The sequence below is a fragment of the Triturus cristatus genome, chromosome 7 (genome assembly GCF_964204655.1).
Source record: "Triturus cristatus chromosome 7, aTriCri1.1, whole genome shotgun sequence".
Classification (NCBI taxonomy): domain Eukaryota; kingdom Metazoa; phylum Chordata; class Amphibia; order Caudata; family Salamandridae; genus Triturus; species Triturus cristatus.
Genome location: NC_140590.1, coordinates 1,479,377,523 through 1,479,402,863, shown reverse-complemented (window position 1 = coordinate 1,479,402,863; position 25,341 = coordinate 1,479,377,523). Strand labels below are relative to the sequence as shown.

The following is a 25,341-nucleotide window of genomic DNA, read 5'->3' as shown; positions in this document are numbered from 1 at the left end:
AAAGCTCTGCCCTAAATGTTTTTGTGGGTCTTCAAGTGTATATTAAGGAAGAAAATGTCTTAATACGCATAAAATACGGACAACAATTTGTGCCTAAAAGAGAGAGGTGGTAAAAGGACCGTTTAGTTTAGTATATGTCAGTTTCTGGTATGAATGGATTGGCCAAGAATGTTTGATGATTGAATGTATAAATCCGTTAGGGTGCTGTTTAGTATATTGTCATTTGTGTTGTATATATTTGTATGAGTAATGTACAGTTGTTTTGTTTTTTTGTCAATTAACTTTGCTAATCACACAAAAAATAAGGATGTGAAATAAACAAAAAGTGTTTTGAATAACAGGCAATTTGTAAAGCCATCTTTTCGTGTTTCATTTCATGATAGGTTTTGAAAATAGTTTGCTGTTTAACTGTTTTCAGTTAGGACAAGGTGTTCTGTTTCCTAAATGTTCTTAGTGAGCATCATACATTTTGAAGATATGGTAAAACCAGCCTATCCATAATGCATTGCATGGAAGATAGTACCACAGTACATTCAATATATACAATTAGTATCTTTGAAATGTGATGAAGGAATTAATATATTTATTATGGATTAGCTTGTACTCTATTCGAAGCTGTTGAAGGGAAATGTATAGAAGGTCTAACATAGATGTGTAGGTGCAATACCTCAAGCTGCGCCTAGATGTCCCTAGTGAGCATCATACTTTTTGTCACATATGGTACTCCCCTAGTGCATTGAATGCAAGAAAGTACTAAAAGTACATTCAATTAGCTATGTCCATACATGCAATTAATAGCTATGAAATGTGACAAAACAATTATTATAATAATTCTGATTAAGTTGTACTCTACGTGAAACTGATTAAGGGAAATTTATAGAAGGGCTAATATGAATGTGAGATGTGTAAGTGCAGTACCGCAAGCTGAGCCTAGATGTCCCTAGTGAGCATCCCAAATTTTGAAGATGTGGTAAATCCAACCAACCCATAATGAATTGTATGGAAGACAGTATCATAGTACATTCAATATATACAATTATTAGTTTTGAAATGTGACAAAAGAATTATATTAATTCTATATTAGGTTGTACTCTATCTGGAGCTGATGAAGGGAAATTTATAGAAGGTCTAACATAGATGTGTAAGTGCAGTACCGCATGCTGCACCTAGATGGCCCTAGTCAGCATCATACTTTTGGTCACATATGGTACTCCCCAATCCATTGCATGGAAGACACTACCACATGTACATTTACATAGCTATGTCTATATATACAATTGATAGATATGAAATGTGACAAAACAATTATTATATTATTTCTGATTAAGCTGTACTCTATGTGGAGCTGATGCAGTGAAATTGATAGAATGTCTAATATAAATGTGAGGTTTGTAGCTGCAGTACTTCAAGCTGTGCCTAGATATCTCTAGTGAGCATCATAAACTTTGAAGATATGGTAAATCCACCCTACCCATAATGCATTGCATGGTAGACAGTACAACAGAACATAAAATATATACAATTAGTAGCTTTGAAATGTGACAAAATAATTGTTATATTAATTCCATATTAGGTTGTACTTTATGTGGAGCTGATGAAGGGAAATTTCTAGAAGGTCTAACATAGATGTGTAGATGCAGTACTGCAAGCTGCGCCTAGATGTCCCTAGTGAGCATCAAACTTGTGGTCACATATGGTACTCCCCTAATGCGTTGCATGCAAGACAGTACCACAAGTACAATCAAATAGCTATCTCCATATATACAATTAATAGCTTTGAAATGTGACAAAACAATTATTATAGCAATTCTAATTAAGTTGTACTCTATGTGGAGCTGTTGAAGGGAAATTTATGGAAGGTCTAACATAAATTTGAGCTGTGTAGGTGCAGCGCCTCAAGGTGCACCTAGATCACCCTAGGTTGGAAGGATATGTCCAGATGTGGTGCCCTTGCTCACTTTGCCACTGGATTCAATCTAGCCTGGATGATGAGGGCAGGTAGCTCGGTGAGCTATACCTGTGACTGAGCTGTGGTGGCGAAGTGAGCTAAAGAACGATGATGGATTCAACCTAGATCTGTGACTGAGTTGAGTGTCTGAAAAGGTTCAGCGCACAGTCCATCATCTCTGTGTTTGTGTTGTTTGCCTTAGGTTGGCAGGGTATGCCCGTACGTGGGACCCTTGATCTCTTTGCCACTGAATTGAAGTTAGCCTGGCTGATGAGAGCTGTTAGCCTTAAACCGGTCCTGGGATGCTAGTTTCCAGTCCGGGGAAGACATGGCTTGGCAGTTAGTCTGGACTGTTCCCATGAGGAATAGGGTCAAGACTGATTTGCAAATAGCTGTATCTGAACTGGGGTGGCGAAGTGAGCTAAAGAACGATGATGGATTCAAACCAGATCTTTGACTGGGGGTGAGTGTTCGAAAAGTTTCAGCGCTCCGTCCAGCATCTCCTTGTGTTAGATGTCCCTAGTGAGCATCATAAACTTTGAAGATATGGTAAATCCTCCCTTCCCATTGTGCATTGCATGGAAGACAGTACCACTGTACATTCAATATATACAATTATTAGCTTTGAAATGTGACAAAAGAATCAAAATACTAGTTCTGGATTAGATTGTTCTCTCTATGGAGCTGATGAAGGGACATTTTTAGAAGGTAATATAAATGTGAGGTATGCTAGCGATTAAAGTAATCACTGCCAACCTTGTTTAGGACCAAGTTAGTGTCCTGTCTGAAGGCCTTTAAGAAAATAGTGCCTTGAGGTTATACTTTAAAACCTAGGGCGTAATAACACATGTAATAGGGGTTGTCCTCATGGGAGGTTACAAACAGACACAGGGAGGAATTAAGGAGAGACTATAAAACCTAATAACCAATAAAAAGCCACCATTTACAAAGGACAGGGACAGGAGCCAATTAAAAAGATGGGTGGAAAGTAGGTGGAGCTTTAGTCAAATATCCTGATTACAGCATGTCTCGAAGAGAACGCGCAAGCGCTGCCTAGGCGAGACCTAAAAATGGTAGGATTGGCTGAGGTGCACAGAGTGTCTGTACACTAGAGTTACGAAACAACTTTTAAAAAAGAAGCTATTTAACAGAGGCATTTCGAAATTTTTTCATATTTTGTAAGAATGCTTTTCCAAGCCAGCCAATGAAATAAGATCCTAAATACATGCACCATGAAAAGTTTCTTTTGCACCCCTCAAAGTTTGAAAGTCTTCTCAGTTAGCACAAGTTGTGCTTTCAAAGTTCATAAGAAGCTGGGTCCGATTTACTAACATTGTGCACTGGGTTTGTCTCACAAAAAAGACGCTAATCCAGCACATTTTTTGGGGGAGTTATTTACTTCCCAACGCAAATCTTGTTTTACGTTGGAAAGTTGCCTAAAGTAACAAACAGTAGCGCTACATTTTCCTTTGTGCTACTTTGTGTCAAGGAGTGTACAATGAGTGCTCCTACGCAACCACCTAGGATGATGCCTAATTTGTAAAGCAGTAAGTGCTGTGCCCCAAAATTTTGTTCAAAAGCTTGTGGTAAGCACTATCAAATGTCGAGAGCACCAACTACCAAGGATTCGTAGTTTTGATTCCATCTCAAGCCTCTTGCATCCACCACTAGCTACGCCTTGCCCTTTTTCTCACTCTTTGAGGTTCTTTTTCATCCCTACTTTATTTGTCTTGGTTTTTCCATATACCTCTTCCTTCCTCTTTCCCCCTTTTGTGTTTTTCTCTCTCTTGCTCCGGGTCAAAGCCTGATGAAGAAAATAACCGCCAGTCACCACAAAATGAGTGCCTGTGGGCACCAGCTACTACACCAGTTCTAATTATGCACAGATCCATGTGCCTTGATGCAAATACTTTTTTTAACAGTTTTAGACAGGGATTTGCACCCAAAAATGACACCCTCTAACCGTAGAGCACTTTTAAGAATCGCTACATTTTCTCAACTTTGCATTTGTGTGGCACACACACAAAGTAGCAAAATTATTAGGAATGTTTTTTGTACTGGAAGGGTCCACACCAGTACAAAACCTATGCATAACAGAATGCACATACCATTGCAGTATGATGGAAGAGCATGTGGGTTGGCACATGAAAGCCTAAAGTGCACCGGCTCAGGGCTGGAGGAAACCAGCACCATGTTGTACTAGAAATTGCGTTATTCTGCTATCTCCTTTCATACAACACTTTGGTTGCTGCACTGTGTTGTGTGGACATTTTGTAAATCTCCCCCAATATTTTCTCTGCTTTTATTAACATTACCAGTGCAACCCACAATAATTAAACATGACTCATTGGTTGCTTCCTTAGTTAATGCCAACCTTTATACTTTATATTCTTCTGAACTTTACAACTCACCTCTTTACAAAAAACAATGTGGGAGGCCACCAGATGGATCTCATTGTCCCTCTCATGCCTTTGTGTCCTCTGTGGCAGGCAGTCTCAAGTCCTATTAGTACTTCAAGAGGGTCCAGTAACAGGAGACACTGTACAATGCATGTTATAAATGTCTCCACTTTTTTCTCAATTGCAAATTTTGAATAAATGTCTTGTGCTTTTTAGACCACTATAGCCATTCTGACTGTTGTTGTGCTCTCTTGTTTGGTTCAGGTGAATTGCCAGGATGATAATGGGGTTTTGGTGGGAAATTGGAGTGGTGATTACTCAGGTGGGACTAATCCTGGCAGCTGGAACGGAAGTGTGGCCATTCTGCGAGAGTGGGACAAACATAGCTACTCACCAGTGGAATATGGACAATGCTGGGTCTTCGCGGGTGTGACCTGCACAGGTATGGTGCTAAGCGGCAACATTCAAAATAGTGTATTTCTGTCATAGTGTTTCACAGTAGTACAAAAGGGTATATTACCACATTGTGTGGCATTTATTGTAATTGATAGTTTTTCAACAAGAACTTAGAAACATTCTTTCTCACTCGCCACCCTCACAACAATGTCATTAGTAAACCAGAGGGCAAATAAGTTGTCATGTACTACCTAGGTGTGGCCTAAGTTGTTCTTAAAGCGGGTCTCTCGCTCTAGAATTTCACAGAAGGCAAATAAACGATGGTCTGGAATGCAGCTAAGCTCGATTGCCAGTGACTAAGATTACATCACGCATTCCTTCCATCAGCTTGTTGTTTTTGTATTAGTGAACTAAGAGACGAGTCATTTGTAATGTGCTACTTCTATGTGTCTTATGATGTTATTATACATGGGGACATTATTATCGGTTATTAAATCAAACACAAGAGAGGTGTTTGTGTAATGGACATCCTGAAGTTATATATATATCAAGGTGCTCTCAAATGTCATGATGAAGCAAAATGAGGTGTTAGTGAACTAACGTATTTGCCTAAATTCGCACAATTTGGTCAAGCTGGGAAGCCAGGGACTGACTGGCTGTAGCGGGCAACGGCCATTTTCCCAGTGGGCCACCATGGTGGGAGCCGGTTTTGGGCCCCTGGGGGGCTGTTTTTGTTACCCGGTGCCGGCAATATTGGCCTCCTGTAACAAAATCAGCTGAAACCAGTCCTAGCAAACATGTTTGATCGCACTCGCCCTCTCCCCCCAGGGGGGCCGGCTGAGCAGTTTGCCAGGGTCCATTTCGGTTCCCAGCCTGGCCCTGTGGGAAGCCACTGTTCATCCAAGCTTTCCTGGTTTCACTTTGTGCAATTCAGACTATAGACGGGTATCTCTTTCTCTCTCCCTTTTTACGTTGATAGTTCATGGTATGTGTTTAATAAATCAAACACACCCTGTTAAATAAATGCAGGTATTGCATAGTAAAGTTGACACAGGAAGCGGTTTGATTCAAAATCTTCATTTCGGCACTAGCAACGTAGGCTATAAAAGAACAATCATTGAAATGCAATACATCATAAGACAATATAAAACATTAAAATATACATCCAAGGCTCAGTATTACATGGACCAAACAGTGATATAATTAATCAGAAATACTATTCCTAGCACATATTTCTTTCCAGATATGAGAGGTGAGACTAAAACATACTGCATGGGACTCTATAGTACACAGAAAATGCATTGCAGGATTGTGGTCCCCTATATTGTGTGCAAAGATAATTGGTTTTAAAAAGTACTTCCTAAAGCCCAAATAAAATTTGCAAAAAAGCGTAAAGTGCTGAGTGCTCTGTTTTGAGATTCCATCACATGGGCACAGAACAGATACTCTTTGCCATTGGTTAATGATTGGGAAAGTTACAAGGTGATGTACAATGCCTAGCTGCAGTTTAGTCAAAACGAAATGATGTTGTGTATATTACACCAAGGACAAATACATTTGAAAACCCTCAGGCAAGGCATACAACAAATATGTGATAACCAGGGGTTTCCTAGCATCATCAAGGGCTCTTTTTTTCTGCCACACAACAGATAAAACTGCCTTGCCCTCTGACATCTGGAGCATAAGAATTCTAGACCGCTCGGGCAGCCCAGGAAAACCGAACTCCAAATTGAAAGTCTCATTAATATAAAACAAGCACAGGATTCGTAAACCATAATCTTATGTTAGACAGTCCTGTATGATTGCCTTAGTAAATGTTATCTCTGGTTTGGCCCATATTGAACACCACAGTAAAAAAGGTTTGAGTAAAAAAAGTGTCATCCAAGTGAGTTAACCCCACTTCCTTATGAAAAATGGAAGCCAGCAATAAAGGGGGAGTACACAAAAGGCAACTTGAAAAGGTGTTTTACTCAGCCTGTAAAGGGCTGCTAGACATGTGATCCCACACCCCACCATACGTAGCGGCTGTTAGTACTCTCGCTTTGTAGATGGTAATCATATCCCTAATAGGGTGCCAGCCAAATTTGCAAGAGAACCTAAACACACCCTCACACACTCTGTTCATCTTAAGCAGGGCATTCTGTATATGTTGGACCCAAGAACCCTTACTAGAAAAGAGCATGCCCAGATAACAAAAGGAATTCACCTTTGCAATGGATGTGCTCTCCAAGAAAAAAGGCCTAATCTTCTGTGGAGTTTTCCCACAAGACATTACATATGTATTGGTTTTGCAGATATTTAATTTCTTGGATTCCATGAATCCCACAAAGGTGTCCATTAATCGCAGCAGCCCGACAGTGATCTTAGATAATAGGACCACATTGTCTGCATACAGGAGGAAGGAAACCGTGTGACCTGCAATGGTTGGAGCACTGGCATGCAAGGACCAAAGAGTATTATCTACACCATTTATAAAAAGTGGAAATAAAAATGGGGCCACACTCACCCCTGTTTCACGCCAACAAGACAACCAATATTCTCAGAAGCCCCATATGAAAGCAGGGTATGCCACAGAATTGAGTTGTCCACTTGGCAAAAATGCTACTAAGGTCAGCAAAACATAAGTAGAGGATCCTGGCTTTGCCTTTGTGTATTTCCAAATCAGAAGTTTGAGATTTACTGATTGTTCCATTGTCCCAATTCCCTTCCTGAATCCATACTGGATATCTGACAGAATGGAATTATCGTATGCCCAGTCCTCCAGTCTCTGCTGGACAACTCTACCCAGGAGTTTTGTAGATGAATACAGGAGTGAAATGGGGCAGTAACACTTAAGGTTGTACCTGTCCCCCTTCTTGAACATAGGAGAAAAAAATTCAACTAGCCATTGTAGAGGGTGCTGAACCCTTTTCCGATGCATTGAAAACTCTAGTCAAAATTGAGCCCCATAGCTCACCCATGCAAATGAAAGCATCAAATGGGGCTTTACCTTTGGCACAACCTTTCAAAGCATCGAGGAGCTCATCCAGTGTGAAATCCAAGGGCATGCAACCCTTAAAAATGGGGCTCATTTCTTCTTCTTCAGCAGTCAAGAGGCTGAGTCTTGACACGTTATCAACCAAAGGATCAAAGATCGTTTCAAAGTGATGACCCAAACTTGTCAGGGAAAATGTGATGTTAGTTCGGGAATAGAATCTCTTTTTAAAAATGGGGCATTTACGGTATTCCACAACAAAGTGTTGTGATTAGTTTCAGCCACCTGGATCAGAATTAACCAGGCCTTTTCCCTTAACTCATTTTTCCTAGAGGCTAACACCTTGTTATAATAATTCCTTAGAGGCTTAGTGACAGAATAGTCTCTTAGGATGCAATGGAGGGCAGCCCTCAACTTTTTGAAGGCCTGATTACATGCATGATTGAACCAACCATGTCTATCAAACAACCCTATCATGCAGGATGCAACAAAAGGGAATTAAGAACCCCAGTGATTGACTCAAAGGCGGAGACCAACCCATCATTATCGACATCAGGGGCTAAACCAAGATCAAACTAATTTGCCTTCAGGGTTAGAAACCTCCACAGTATGCACATAGGTTCAACTTCTGACCATCTAATGCGTGCTCTGTTCGGCCTGAAAAGGCCAATATTCAATACGCCATTAGTGGATATAGGGCAATCGGCTTGAAGAGTCAAATATAACACTATTGGGTTGTGATCAATTACAGCAGTTTGTTTGATCCTTAATATTGGAGACTAAATGATTGACGGTGGAGCTAATTAAATATTATCAATTGTAGAGTGTGTACCTCTCCTCATGTACGTATGAATCTGTGGATTACATATAGTGTTGTGGTCTTCCAGCAGTAACAAGTCCTGTTTATGGATCAAAGTTTATAAAGCCCCACCGAATGAAGGAATTGAGAGGTACCAACAACTGCCCAATTAGTAAGACCGCACACTTGTCTAACTGAATGGCTACATCTGTGGATGTTAAAATCGTCAGCCCATGCAATTGGAGTGGGAAAAGTTGAAACACTAGAAAAGCATCTGTCAACTTTCAGAGCATTAATGTTACAGCGGGTGGAATCAAGCACATTATTATAAAAATTATTTAGGATCAAAACAATCCTTTCCCTTAAATGATAATAACATAAATTGGTAGTAAGGGGAAGAGGTGACAGATCTTCAACTGATAGTATGCAGCAAGTTAGAAATCAACGTCTGTAAACCCCCTTTAGCTTGAACTGCATATGATGGTATTGCTATTGTAAATAGCAAAGAAAAACCTTCAACATGCAGAGGGTCCACCCACCAAGTTTCCAGGATACAGATCATATGAGTATTAGCGATGATATCAAGCCAGTCTCACACAGTTACCTTATTCTGAAGACCCGGTGTTCCATGAGACAAGGCCTCATGACCCATTATAACCAGATTGGACTAAAGGGGTGGTTGGACCAGATTGATTAAAACTCCTTGTGAATGTCTCATTCCCAGACAACGGGGCAGGAACATTAAAAACTGCAAGAGACATGGGGGCATATTATCAAGAACGGCGTTAAAATTATCGCCGCTTTAGCGGCAGGACACTGCCGCTAAAGCGACAATAATGGGCTTGATAATATGCCCTTGAGAATTCCATTAGAAGCCCAGGTTCACACCAGAACATGGGCTTCTATTGGAATACTTTAGCTTTAGCTGCAGTTTTCTGATGCTAACGCGGCGATAATTATAACGCCGTTCTTGATAATATGCCCCATGTTTGCATGGCAGGGAGATGAACTAACAGGTGCTGGAAAATCGTTTGAGCTACAGGTATTGGTGAGTAACCACTACATCTAAAAGTCAATCTACTGCCTGCAAATAATTCAAGGCATTCTACCTATTTGAAAGTGGAAGAGGAAAAGGATAATCACCTGCAGTAGGGGAGACGCATGGTCGAAAAGCAGAACCAACAGGTGCCTGGGATAGGTGTGGATAGAAAAAGCCTAAGGGAAGAAGCAAAACATTTCCCTCTTGGAAAGATCAAACGATGCGTTATGCAAGATTTCCCCAGCAAAGCTGGGATGGCTAAAGTTAATGATGACACAGTCCCCATCAAGGGATTTCCTAGATGGGTCAATCCAGCCCACCTTCATGCCATGACCATTTGATCTTTACCAGATATTGGAAAAATATGAATATATGTTCTTACACCGCATTCCAACACCACGCACCATCACAATGCAAAGGCATGCGTGGTAAAGGCATATACTTTGTAAAGGTGTTTAAGGTAAGTATGTATATATATTACCTTCTGGCGGTCGCCAGTAGTGAGTTATACTTAGGACCTATTTTCCATAGGAAATCCACAACATTCTGTTCCCGATAAGTCTGGCGCCGGTTGACGAATCTTCGCGAACTTTTCCAAACTTTTGGCCAGCTCCGGTCCGCTCCTATCCTGAAAGTTTTGTGGTGATTCGTCAAGCAGGGGCTGAGAAAAAAGGGGGGTCCCAAAACGCGTTTTCCCCATGCAATTTCCCATAGGACCTGTTGTCCACGCCTGGACCCCGATCAGCACCGAAGACACCATCCGCACGATGAACTCCATCCACTCCGGATCACCGACCGACCCCTGCCCTCACCACGTCTTCAACAAGGCCGACGCTGTCATCGCACCCCACCTGCGAGACATCATCAACACTTCCTTCGACACCACCATCTTCCCTGAGAGCTGGAAGCACGCCGAACTCAGCGCCCTACTAAAGAAACCTACAGCGGACCCCACCGACCTCAAGAATTACCGCCCCATCTCGCTCCTCCCGTTTCCAGCCAAAGTCATCGAGAAGACCGTCAACAAGCAGATGGCCGCCTTCCTCGAGACAAACGGATCCCTCGACCCCTCACAGTCCGGCTTCCGAGCCAATCACAGCACCGAGACCGCCCTCATCGCCGCCACCGATGACATCCGAGCCCTGATGGACAATGGAGAAACAGCGGCCCTCATCCTCCTAGACCTCTCTGCGGCATTCGACACGGTCTGCCACCGCACCCTAGTACGGCGCCTCAGCAACATCGGAATCCAGGACAAGGCGCTGGACTGGATCATCTCCTTCCTCGACGGAAGAACACAGAGAGTCCGCCTACCACCGTACAAGTCAGAGGCCTCCGAAGTCACCTGCGGCGTCCCTCAAGGATCATCTCTGAGCCCCACCCTCTTCAACGTCTACATGAGCCCCCTCGCGGCCATCGTACGCAAACACAACCTCAGCATAATCTCCTACGCCGACGACACCCAACTGATCCTCTCCCTGACCAACGACCCCGCCGCCGCCAGATCCAACCTGCACGAAGGGATGAAAGAGGTAGCCGAGTGGATGACGACCAGCCGCCTGAAACTGAACTCGGACAAGACGGAGGTCCTCATCCTGGGCTCCTCACCCTCCGCCTGGGACGACTCCTGGTGGCCTCCCGCCCTGGGCACCGCACCCAAACCGACAGACCATGCACGCAACCTGGGCTTCCTCCTGGACTCCTCCCTCTCCATGACCAGGCAAGTCAACAACGTCTCCTCGGCGTGCTTCAACATCCTACGCATGCTACGGAAGATCTTCTGGTGGATCCCCACCGAGACCAGGAAGACCGTCACCCAGGCCCTCGTCACCAGCCGACTGGACTACGGCAACGCCCTCTACGCCGGTACCACCGCCAAGCTCCAGAAGAGACACCAGCGGATCCAGAACGCCTCAGCCAGACTCATCCTCGACATCCCACGAACCAGCCACATCTCCGGACATCTGAGAGACCTTCACTGGCTCCCCGTCAACAAAAGAATCACCTTCCGCCTCCTCACCCACGCACACAAAGCCCTACACGACCAAGGCCCGAGCTACCTCAACAGCCGAGTCAACTTCCACGCTCCCAAACGCCACCTCCGATCAGCCAACCACGCCCTCGCCGCCGTCCCCCGCATCCGAAGAGCGACTACAGGAGGAAGGTCCTTCTCCTACCTGGCCGCCAAGACCTGGAACTCCCTCCCGACCGACCTGCGCCTGACCCAAGACCACCTCTCCTTCAGGAAGAAGCTGAAGACCTGGCTGTTCGAGCAGTAGCGGCACCCCCCCTCCCCCCCCCCCCAGCGCCTTGAGACCCTACGGGTATGTAGCGCGCTTTACAAGTGTCACTGATTGATTGATTGATTGATTGATGCAGCTACAGCCCAAACTGCTGAACGGAATTACACCAAATTTGGCAAAGAAGTAGTCCTCAGTTCAGACTCGTGCCTTTTGTATAAATGGTGTAGATCCGTTCAGTAGTTCCTGAGAAAATTAGAGTAAAAAAGATAGATATATCTATGGCCTCGGAGGATCCGCGCACCCAATGCGCACCCTAAGCGCACCCTCTGCGAACCGAGCGCGCACCCTCCCGATCACGCGCTGAATGCTAATTGGCTGTCAAGTGTCTGTCTACATTCGAAACCAGGAACTGTTGGCAGCCATTTTGTGCCTCGGTAGAAGCGAGGCTGATTAAGTAAGGGAAATAAGTGTGTGAAAGATGTAAAGGGGGCAGGGTAGAAATACTCTGACCCTCTAGTGTTGCTTAGGGGGTCCCAGAAGGACCCCCTGGGCCCCCCCTTTTTTTTTTTTTTTAAAGGGAGAAATGTGCGCAGGGTGCGCGGATCCGGATGAAAAAACAAAAAACCCCTAAGTGCGGGCTTCCGCGCTTTATTAATAATTAGCCCCCGGCTGGGCCAAATCCCGGGGGCAAAATGTTAATAAATTAATAGGGGGAGGGGGCTGCGTGGCCCCCCCTCCTGGAGCCCTCGAGGGCCCTGGGGACCCCCACCCCCCAGGGCCAGCTCCTACAGTGTCCTGGGGTGCCCACCCCCAGGACACTGTTGTTTGCTATGAAAGGGTGGGAGTCTCCCGCCCTCCCATAGCAAACTTCATTAGGATTTTGAAAGAGAGAGCAGGGAAACTTGCTCTCTCTTTCAAAATCCAAACGATATTGTTTTTCCACATGGAGAGCTGCATGTCAGCAGCTCCCCATGTGGAAAAGCAATGCCGGCTCCCAAAGGACGCAGGGAGCCGGCTGAGACCGTGGGGGCGTTGGGGCTCCCCCCACAGTCTCCAATGTTTTTTTATAAGCCTCGGGGGATCGGGTCCCCGGGGATAATAAAAATTAGTGATAGGGGCTATTTTCTTTTTTTACGGTAAAATTAGGAGTTGCGCATCCTAACGCGTTGGGTGCATGATTTCTCTCGCGTTGGGTGCGCGGTTCCTAACGCGTTGGGTGCGTGGATGCTTTCGCGTAGGGATCGAGAACGGTGTGCATAGGGTGCACGGATCCCCTAAAAAATGGGAAAAAAATAAACAAATAAAGTTTTTAAAATATAGTTTAAAAAATATTTTAAAAAACATTAACAAAAATTAACAATTTTGTTTTAAAAAATCAATAAAAAAATATTTTTTAATTTTAAAAGAATTAATTGAAAAAATAAGTTACAAAAATGGTGAAAAAAAGTATTTTAAAAAAACATAATTAAAGGAATTGACACACTGAAATAGAAAAATTTAGAAATCCAACTAAAATCATTAAACATCATAGCTTTAGAGATAAATTATAGATAGGAATTAGCATTTAAAAAACCTTAGAAATTCACTGAAAAAACCATAGGTTTCAGGGGCGTTATAGTTAGCTGGACATTTCCCTCGTACAAAACCCTAGAAATTCCCCCGTTATAGTATAGTTAGCTGAACTAACTACAACGGGGGAATTTCTAGGGTTTTATACGAGGGAAATGTCCAGCTAACTATAACGCCCCTGAAGCCTATGTTTTTTTCAGTGAATATATATATATATATATATATTACCTACTGGCGGTCGCCAGTAGGTAGTTATAGTTAGGACCCCTTTTCCATAGGAAATCCGCAACATTCTATTTTGAATAACTTTGGCGCCGGTCGACGAATCCTCGCGAATTTCTCAAAATAGGTGGGGCGCTACGCTACGCTCCTACCCTGAAAGTCTCGGGAGGATTCGTCAAGCGGGGGCTGAGATAAAAGGGGGGTCCCAAAACGCGTTTTTCCCATGCATTTTTCCATAGGACCTTTAGACAGGGCTACAGCCCGAACGGCTGAACAGAATTACTTGAAATTTGGCAGAGAGGTAGTCCTCAGGTCAAGGAAGTGCCTTTTGTAGGTTTGGTGTAAATCTGTTCAGTAGATTCTGAGAAAATAGCCTTTAAATCAATATATATATCTGAGCCAGCTTACGGTACGCTTACCGTAAGCTTACCGTACGCGTACGGTGGCGTGCGCGAGCGCGATTCTGATTGGCTCTTAGATCTTAGTAAACATTCGAATCGGCTGAAACCAGGAAGCGGCGGCCGCCATTTTCTCTCTCGCACTGAGAGTTAGCTTGTTAAATTAAACCAAAACACATGAAAGGAGCTGTTTTGACAGCTCACACACACATAGCCATGATGAGGGAGTCCCCCTAGACCCCCAAGGCCAAAAATTCCATTTTTATTTTTTCGCAAATTTCGCCGATTACGCTTACCGTACGCGTACGGTAAAAAAAGTAAAAAAAATAACACTATCCACACTCTCCCCACCCCCTGTGCTTTTGGTGGCCGCAGGCCACCAAATGTGCAGTGCTTATCAGAGCTGTGAAAAACCATAATATTTTTAACAAAAATCATAAAAGAAAAAATTATCCACACTCTCTCCACCCCGTGTGCAAATGGTGCCCAAAGGGCACCATTTGTGCATGGCTTATAAGCACCGTAAGCACAGTAAGCACCGCATGCTTACTGTGCGCGCACGGTGCGCGAAGCGCACCGTGCGCGCACGGAACGAACTGCGTTAAGTGGGCGCGCACGCCACGAATGGCGTAAAGTAACTTAGCATTTAAAAAACCGTACAAATTCACTGAAAAAACCATAGGTTTCACACACGTTATAGTTAGGAATTAGCATTTAAAAAACCTTGCAAATTCACTGAAAAAACCATAGGTTTCACACATGTTATAGTTAGCGGAAATTTTACTGATAAAAAACCAGTGAAATTCCCCCGTTATAGTTAGTGCAGGCAACTATAACTCACGCGACCGCAATCTTCTGCTGATGACATATGTGTCTTTATGAAAAAAAAATATTTGTAATATATGTATAGCTAAAAATGTATGGAAGAAGACATGGGCAAATAAGTGTCTAAATACAGTATTAGCATCAGCAGAGGATTGCGGTCGCGTGAGTTATAGTTGCCTGCACTAACTATAACGGGGGAATTTCACTGGTTTTTTATCAGTAAAATTTCCGCTAACTATAACATGTGTGAAACCTATGGTTTTTTCAGTGAATATATATATATATATATATATATATATATTACCTACTGGCGGTTGCCAGTAGGTAGTTATAGTTAGGACCAAGTTTCCATAGGAAGAACATTTTGTGTTTTGCCTATAACTTTGGTGTCGTTTGATGAGCCTTCATGAAATTTTCCAAACTAAATCTTTGTTCATATGTGGGAAGTATGGGGTGATTCATCAAGGGTAGGACGAGAAAAAATGGGGGTCCCAAAACGTGTTTTCTCCATGTTAATTTCCATAGGAAATTTAAAATACAGGCTACAGGTCGAACGGGTGAACGAAATTACCCCAAACTTGGCAGGGAGAAGGGTCTTGGTCTAGAAAGCACGCTTTTGTTTATTTGGTGTAAATCCGTTCAGTAGTTTTTGAGAGATATCAAAATTTACAGATATCGATATTGGGGAATTCTGCCATCTGATTGGCTGAGGTGTTACGAGCACGAGCTTGCTGCTTATTGGTTGTGAGCGCTGCGAGCGGTTGCAACTAGGAAGTGTTGGCAGCCATTTTGTGATTCCGTTGAATCGAGTAAGGGGAAAAAAGGGCGGAAAGAGGAGGGTAGGAGCGCTGTGAGGTGGTTACGGTGTGCTATACAGGGAGTGTGAAGCGATGTATTCACCCCTACCGGTGTGAAAGTGCTGTTTTGCCCAGAGTGAGATGGTGCTGAGGTGAGGTGACGGTACACTCGGGGATGAAACAGTGAGCTGATTGATGTAAACTGATGTGCTCTGGGCACTGTAGGATACTAGCCGCTGTAGCATAGCTGTGCAAGTGGTGTTAGTATGGGTTTAGAGTATAGCGGTGTGAGCTCTGTGTGGTGGTTACGGTGTGCTATACAGGGAGTGTGAAGCGATGTATTCACCCCTACCAGTGTGAAAGTGCGGTTTTGCCCAGAGTGAGATGGGTTGAGGTGAGGTGCCAGTACACTCTGGGATGAAACCGTGAGCTGATTGCTGTAAACTGATGTGCTCCTGGCGCTATAGCATACTGGCTGCTGTAGCATAGCTGTGCAAGTGGTGTTAGTATAAGTTTCGACTATAGCAGGAGTGGGAAGCAAACTACTCACCCCTACCAGTCTGAAGACTCAAATGGAGTGTTTTAGCAAGCAGGAATAAAGAAATAATCATGAAGAATACAATGTAGAATGTTGCAATGCCGCAGAAGACAAATGGTGAAATCAGATATGTTTAAGAAAGTGGCTGTGTGGGATAAAGCGATGAAGTCTGCAAGTTATATAAAAAGTGTCTTTATGTAAGTGCCATAAATGGAACCACTGGTGCAAGAGCTAAGGCATCCAGCTGAGGCAAACTCCAACTGCTTCTCCTGTATTCAAACCTAAGCTCCTGCATCAGTCAATTCCACATTACATGTTACAGTTCCATGTGACATAAACAATACCTATTAGACATGAATGACTGTAAATTGTAGAATGAAAATTAAGGTAGGATACGATTACCACACTGTGCCAACCAGTTCCTAAACAATGCAGTGATTCTTGATCTTGATCGCCAGTTCGTGAGCAGAGGCTGAGGATGAGCTCATTTGTGTGAAAGGGCTTCGTGGATAAGAGGCAGTGTGTACAAAGAATAGATATGGTTTCAAAATGGATGTCGGGTTTAGGCTAATTTAGCAAGTAAATAGCGTATTTGCATAAGCCATACATCATCCATCCCTGGTTACTGTGGAGAGGTAAGGGCCAAAAATGAAAATAGAGTTCAAATGCCTAAGCATACTTAGAAAGTTATTATATGAAAATAGTTCAATTCAAATGTATTAAAAAATTTAATAGGAAAAAGTCAAAAAAGTTAGAAAAAATCAATCCAAGAATAAAGTGAATTTCTTACAAGTCTTAGAGATTGCAGTCCAGAAGTTCTTCAGCGGCTTGAGATGCGTAATGTTCCAAGAGGTGATTGTTGCCATCGTGTGAGAAAAACAAAGCGATCCAATTCATATCCTCGAAGGGACAGTAATGTTCCTCGAATGTTGGAGCGGCAATTTGAATTGGAAGGCATTCTGCGATGTTGTCAAAGGTCGCACGTTGCAGATCTTTTGCGGCTGTGCAGAAATCCCATTCCGCCAGGATACCTTTCTGCGTTGCATCCGCCATTGCTCCACTGCCCGAACAATCAAGTTCATAGTTTTCAAGATACTCCATTACCTGCTGAATATCGGGAGCATTTGCTGGGATGTTGGCAAGGCATAGATCCATTCGCCAGTGGATTGGGCAAGTTTTGCAATAAAAAGATGGTTTCACGCAGATTGTGTATGTGTAAATAAATGTCATGTTGTAGCTGGCTCCGATAACAGATAGAGGCAGGCAGCGGAAAAGTTGTTCCATTTTTTCACGGTATTGATGTAGCTTCGCGTAGAGGCGTATTCTGTCGGACATGCTTGTTCCCACAGGGAGCGTAGCCATTTTTGACAAGCTAAAATAGTAGTAGGATGGCCGCAAACAGAGCGAGAATTATGGGCACTGTTGCTGTTATTCCAGAGATGATCGAATGAATGAAGTCTGGTATTAGACTAAAAACAGTTTGAAAGCCTATGAGAAAGCCGGAGGAGACAATGTTAAAAAAGTGTGCCAGACATTCAATGTCAGATGTGTTGAAAATTGTGAAACAATTCACAAAGTGTAATGGGAGGTTTGTATTTAAAAGGGAGTGTATTTTACTTGAAGTTCGTGCTATCTGCAGTCGATAAATTACTTTTGGAGAAGTGAGGGACACTTCTGTTTGAAACAAAAGCGCTTTCAGTTTGCTCCGTTTAATAAAATCTTTTTTCAAAATAGGTATTGAAGGCCAAGTTGAACTTTGGGAGTTACTTTGTGTGGGTGGGAATAGAGATTATCAGAGGAATTTATCCGGTTTGAAACAGTAAGGACATATGGTATGCCAGCTCACATTGCGTAGCAGTCCATGTTATTAAGAAGCAGATAACTGCCGTTAGAAAGCTGTGTGAATGTCGGTCTGATTGTGGGAGTTGGCGTGCTTTTAAGAAAGCACGCAAGATTGGGGGCTGTAAGCTTAGAAGCGTCGTGCAGTTGGACATTCTTGCATAGTAATGAATGACTGCCATTGTGGTCGCACTTTTCACCTGTGAGAAAAACTTCTGTATCCTCTTTAAGACAGCGAAATGTAAATGGGAGAAACCACTGCTCGTAAATAAACGCGCTACCTTATATAAGCACATACCACATGACAAACAACATGTACACCTAGCAGACACAACGACACAACGTACTGTGGGAACTGTGGCTAGCTATGTACACAAACCAAACATGGCATGGCACCTCTGCCACACAATGCAGAATGCGGGGGGAGATGGGAGCAAAGTATGTGCGAAGGTGGATAGTGATTCTCGATTATAAAAGTATACAATGCAAAGTGTTGAGGGGATGTGACTTGAGTATGCAGAGCACAGACATTTACATGTCAACATACACTGATGGTCTATTGAGTGAAGTCGACAGTGGACGCAACAATGATACTACAGTCAGTAGGGAAGATTACGAAAACAGCGTAGTGGTCTGGCTTGGCATACGCAAGGCTAGCATAGGGGTATGAATAAAAGGCACGTTTCTCTGGATGTGGTTCAATTCCGGAATGGCGAAAATGTCTGTTAGGTCTGTGCAGCTTACACTGCCACTAGGCTGACGCCATGAGCGAGGCTGGCTGCGGGAATAATGCTTTCAGCCTGCTGCTACCCAGAAAACGTCATGGCCGCTGCGACGCACATATGCCCCACAGTTCACCTTTCGACACCGTCGTATGTTAAAGAGGGCCCACCACATGCCGGCGGAAGCTTTAGGGCCGGGGTCTGCGAGCTGGGAAGGCTCCTGAGATCAACGCTGGCTACCACGACACAGGAAGACAGTGCCCAGCCTGAGGCCCAGCACCGTGAAGTGCTCTGTATACTACTAACACAGTAGTTGAAGAGGTACCAACAGTGGAACGGTGTCTTGATCCCACAATGGACCATCTTAGAACTACATCTGAGAGAGGAGATGAATGTACTCCCTTCGACCAGGTGCAAGCAACTCTAGGTCCCAACAGTGGAACGGTGTCTTGATCCCACAATGGACGATGTCCGATATTACCTGCTGCTTGTGATTTTTCACAGAAGTCCCTGCGTTGACGTGCATCCGACTCTGTGCTTTCGTAGCTAAGTGCTGCACATGATTATTGTGCATGGTTGACACCAGTCGGTGGAGTACACCACGGTACAGCAGGTCTGAACAGTGGAACAGGGTCTTGATCCGAAAATGGACGATGTTAGAACTGCATCTGAGAGTGCAGATGAAGGTACTCCCTTCGACCAGGTGTAACCAACTCTAGGTCCCAACAGTGGAACGGTGTCTTGATCCCAGAATGGACGATGTCCAATACTACGTGCTGCTTGGTTTCCACAGAACTCCCTCCGTTGAGGTGCATGAGACTCTGTGCTTCTGTAGCAAATTGCTGCATATGATTATTGGGGTTGGGTGACTGCAGTCGGTGGAGTACACCGCGGTACAGCAGGTCCGAACAGTGGAACGGGGTCTTGATCCCACAATGGACGATATTAGAACTGTATCTGAGAGTGGAGATGAAGGTACTCCCTTCGACCAGGTGCAAGCAACTCTAGGTCCCAACAGTGGAAAAGTGTCTTGATCCCAAAATGGACGATGACCGATATTACTTGCTGCCTGGTTTTGACAGAACTCCCTCCGTTGAGGTGCATCAGACTCTGTGCTTCCGTAGCTAACTGCTGCACATGATTATTGGGCTTGGTTGGCTGCAGTTGGTGGAGTACACCATGGTACAGCAGGTGGGAACAATGAAACAGGGTCTTGAATCTGTGATTGAGGATGTTAGAAGTTAAAGTTTGTGATGATTTCTGTGTACCCACTGCGATCAGGTGCAACCAACTGCGTGCTTCCGAATCCAACGGCACATGGCTGTGAGGCATTAATGACAACTGCCTCTGGCCTACAGTGCGGTCAGCAGGGCTCACAATTCAGATGGAGTGGTGATTGTTTAATTTTTAGAATCCAGTAGGCAACTAACTACAACGTCTATTGAAATATACACAATAGCCTTTTAGTATACTTGCTTGAAGAAGTTTTTTAAGATAACTTATAGGTCTAGTACAATGACCAAATTATTTTTGGTAGTAGTAAAGAACACTGAATAACAGTGTACACAGTGGACAGAAGAGATCGCAATTCGAATTGTTTTGATTTATTTATTGCAGATTTTGTGTAATTTATATTGTTGTATTTTGTGAAGAGGACGTGAGAAAAAGTATTCATGAAACACTGTACTCACTACTGCCTTCAATTTACACTGCGACAGCAGTGTTCACAATTCAGATTGAGTCACTATTGTAGATGACACAGTCCTATAGGCAAAAGACATTGCTCTAGTGCGCTCTGTCCGCACCACGCATAGGCATCATCACAGGGTCCGCACACTGTTTTTGTTGCTTCGCTTACGGCAAAATGGGCAGCTCAAGTCAATGCCACGTGGCTGTGGGCCCTTGCTGACCGCTCTCTGGCCTACACTGCAGACAGCAGTGTTTACAATTCAGATTGAGTCGCTATTGCAGATGATGTAGTGTTGAAGGCAACATACATTTCTCCTAGTACGGCCCGTCCGCAGCACGCATCATCGCTGGTTGTGCACATGCTGAATGCTTTTGATGTGACTATCTAAGTGCACTAGATCTGATGGACCCTTTATGATACAATCTTTTTGTGTATTATTTCAGATCTACTGCCTGTATCTTAGTATACCACAAGTTATGGTTGTTTTACGATATAATCTTTTCTGTATTATTTCACATCTAGTGTACCTACCTTACTGCAGCACGAACTATGGACCATTTTATTATTGAATCTCTGTGTGTAAGCCAATGATTACTGTTGTAGTTGATGCTAGCAGCAACCATTCCCTGAGGTCTGCTTTACACTCACCCCATATGCATCCAGCATAGACGTCACTGGATATGTGACCCTGGTAATAAAAAGGAGTCGAGCGCACATGCCCGTACCCACTTCCACCATCTATCTGTGTCCGTGTGTTCGTTATGTAGGCATGATACTGCCCCTGGGCCGTACCACAGTACATTGTGCTGTGGACAGCGTATGCAACCATGTTACCTCTGGCAGTGGGGAAAAGTTCTGTTATGTAGCTTTTAGATGCATGGCGATCACAGGTGGAAGGCTACTTTACAGAGCATGAATATTGATGAAGATGATGGTTGCATGTTGTGTGTACTGTCAGATATGTGTACATAGCAAAAGTTTTCAAAAAAGCTCTGTAAGCAGAAGAGGAGTCTCATCAAACGCTGTAGAGAAAATGGCGAAAATGGGTGGGGTCCTCCAACTGTTACAATGGGAAATGTTATGAACCAATCAAATGCTTTTCTTTAAGGTCACATGACAATCGCGCAGCGAGCGCGCAAGGAGGCCGCACCAGACGCGATTTTGAGAATATGTTACCATAATATAAGTTAGAAATATATAAATGTTTAAAATATTTTAGTTTATCGCTTGTTCTCATATACACTTGAAATTTATTTAGATACAGTTTTGAGACAAAAATAAAATGAGGGAATTGCTTTCCCAGCATGACACCATACGTCTAGGATGTAACACAGGGCCTGGCAGCGTGCACTCATCACATATGCAACAAGCAGCAGGCATAACCCCATACGTACATGACGTGATGCACGGCTTGGTACTGCGTACCCATTGCATACCAAAGTAGCAGCTGGCGCAACCACATACGTATATGATGTTACGCGGTGCCACGAACCCGTCGGATATGAAATGCTCATCCTTTACGAGTTTAGCAATATGGCGGATAGGATTGGCGTGCTGATGGAACTTGGTACACTACTGGTACGGGACTTCAGTTTTCTGAAAGAAAAAAAAAACGATATACATACTTTTTTGGGAAGATCTAAAACATTACATATTTTTCAAATTAAAATCAAAAAAGGATAATAGAGTTCCAAAATATTACAAAAAAATAGAAAAAAATTTAGGTCTTATAAATATTAAAATATGAAATTAACATTTAAAAAACCTTAGAAATTCACTGAAAAAACCATAGGTTTTTACAGATGTTATAGTTAGGAATTAGCATTCAAAAAACCTTTGAAATTCACTGAAAAAACCATAGGTTTTACAGACGTTATAGTTAGGAATTAGCATTTAAAAAACCTTAGAAATTCACTGAAAAAAACATAGTTTTCAGGGATGTTATAGTTAGTTGGACATTTGACTAATATAAAACCAGAGAAATTCGCCCATTATAGTTAGTTGAGCTAACTATAACTCGCGTGCCCACAATGCACTGGTGATGACATCACATATTACATCACTCATGACATGGTCAGTGACATCCCTGATGACATCTCAAATGACATCACGGATGACATCACTGATGACCTCATCCACCTGATAATCTGATGCGCATACTGATGGCCTAATATAAACTTTGATACACGCACTCTAAAATACAGACTACTATTTTTGAAACCATACACACAACAATGCCAGACGACATGCTACACTCACATCCACTTATACATGCAGGTACTCATCAATACAGTACTATAATATGCACTCATACACCTATACATACAGTCATAGTCCACCACTCATCCATAGTTACTCACACACCCAGTCAGTCATGCAAATAATCAATCACATACCCATTTACTCATGTAGACAGTTCTACACACCAACTGCGTTATTTATGCACACACCACATCACTTATTTATGCAGATACTAACACATCCTTACTGTCTTATACAATCACTGATACAAGCAGATACTTTTATACACCCACTCCTTCAAATAACTTACTCTCACGTATAGTCATTTATATACTCCAACACTCACATATACTGCCTTAAAACATATGTAGTTACTCACACATATACCAATGAGACATTCATTCACTCACCAACACACCCATACACACACTAACTCACCCATACAGCTCTTCCCAGATGTACTTTTGAATCCATACAACCAGTGGATCACCCACTCGGACATGTATGCACAGAGTCACACACCCCCCACCCACCCACACAAACACTCAGGCACTCAGATACTCAGACAACAAATCAATAACCCATAGAGACACTCATGTAGCTACTCACCAACCCATGCAACCGCTTATACACCAACTGAGACACTAATAGAGACTTTCACACAGTTTAGTCACTAACCCATACATTCAGTAACACATTTTCAATCACTCAGTTATACAGTCAGGCAGGCACCTACTAAATATTCCATTCAGGGACTTATAAATTCACTCCTTCTTCAATACACCTTGGCATAGATATATATGAAAAATATTTAAACTTTACAGAAACACACATTCACTGGATGATGTCATCAGTGATGTCATTTGAGATGTCATCAGTGATGTCATCAGTGATGTCACTGACCATGTCATGAGTGATGTAATATTTGACGTCCTCACCAGTGCATTACGGGCGTGCTAGTTATAGTTGGCTCAAGTAACTATAACGGGCGAATTTCTCTAGTTTTATACGAGTCAAATGTCCAACTAACTATAACGTCACTGAAACCTATGGTTTTTTCAGTGAATTTCTAAGGTTTTTAAAATGCTAATTCCTAACTCTAACGTCTGTAAAACCTATGTTTTTTTCAGTGAATATATATTGAAATCCAATAAAGCGTTTTCAACCCGCCCCCCATGTGGCCTCCGCTCTTTCCTTGGGAGGAGTTGTTTTTGATATTTTTCACGTTTGCCAGTAACGTGATACGGAGGCCCCCAGACTTTGCTGGCTGCTGCTTTTGCAGGTTGTTTTTGCTCCGAGGGATCGGAAGTTCCGTGGCCCACCACTTAAATCCAAGACACTTGATGGCGGCGAAATGTAGGGCGGGATGTATTCACACTCCTGCCTCTGCCTACCTAGGTACCTGGAGCGAGCGCCTGAAGCGGTGTTTGGGGACTCGAGGAGACGCTGGGAGATCATTATATGCAGGAATTTGGCAATCTTTACATTATTGCGTGACCAGCACCCCGCCATTCCACTGGGACAGTATTCCCCCCGTAGCACCTACCTGAACCACCGGTACATCCTGGGACCTGTAGTTCCTACGAACTATGGGACGGTGAGCAAGCATTAAGGAAAGGGGGCAGAGCGGGCTCCCACCTATGGGGAAGAAGCTGGACCTACATATTTATGTGTTTTAAAGGCCACCTGAACATTAAGGCATCCGAAGAAGGCTCGTTGCGGCCGAAATACATTATGCCATCTGAAATCCAATAAAGCGTTTTTAACCCGTCCCCCGTGTGGCCTCCGCTCTTTCCTTGGGAGGAGTTGTTTTTAAATATATATATATATATCACAAAGTTCATTCTCCTTTTCCGGAGCCCCCGACCCTTCAGGGCAGCCTCAATCAAAATGGGCACAGGAGCCGCCCATAAATTCAACCGAAAAAACAAAGTTGAGGCTCAATACTTGAAGTGATGCTTTATTCAGCGTCCAAGTAACACAGCATGCTTCCCCTTCTGACGTTTCGGCACTGAATGGCCTTGTTCACAGGTGGGAATCAGATTGCGAAATGCTTTCATGCGTGCTTTTAAAGTTGTTACCTCACGTGACTTAGTATGGAGAATACAAATCCCATAGTGCCTTATTGTAGCATCACAGAATAACAGTCTGGAAATCCTCGTATATTACATCCTTATTGGCAGTCTTTGTAAGCACAGGCACATATGTAAGTGTGGAATCTTATAAAAAGACAGTCAGGTGAGTACATATCCGTAGCGTTGTAATTCTACATTTGGTTAGAAAAAGCTTCACATACCAGCACGATCGAAAAAGGAAATGCTCCCTTTCTCGAATCCCTTCCACACGCACTCGTTTTTTCACTGTATTAGCATTTCCTCAATAGGTCGGGTGCGTGAGTGGGTCATGCTCCTCCATTTAAAGCACAAAGTTCATTCTCCTTTTCCGGAGCCCCCGACCCTTCAGGGCAGCCTCAATCAAAATGGGCACAGGAGCCGCCCATAAATTCAACCGAAAAAACAAAGTTGAGGCTCAATACTTGAAGTGATGCTTTATTCAGCGTCCAAGTAACACAGCATGCTTCCCCTTCTGACGTTTCGGCACTGAATGGCCTTGTTCACAGGTGGGAATCAGATTGCGAAATGCTTTCATGCGTGCTTTTAAAGTTGTTACCTCACGTGACTTAGTATGGAGAATACAAATCC

At 43.4% G+C, this 25,341-nt stretch overlaps 1 protein-coding gene across 1 annotated transcript in view; it reads left to right on the top strand.

Moving 5' to 3' along the window:
• LOC146812214 (protein-glutamine gamma-glutamyltransferase E-like) overlaps positions 1–25,341 on the top strand; it is a 354,915-nt gene that overhangs the window by 233,100 nt on the left and 96,474 nt on the right. Inside the window, exon 8 of the mRNA XM_085619244.1 lies at positions 4,612–4,789. Within this exon, the coding sequence (XP_085475370.1) occupies positions 4,612–4,789 (178 nt within the window). The remainder of the gene's footprint in view (positions 1–4,611; positions 4,790–25,341) is intronic.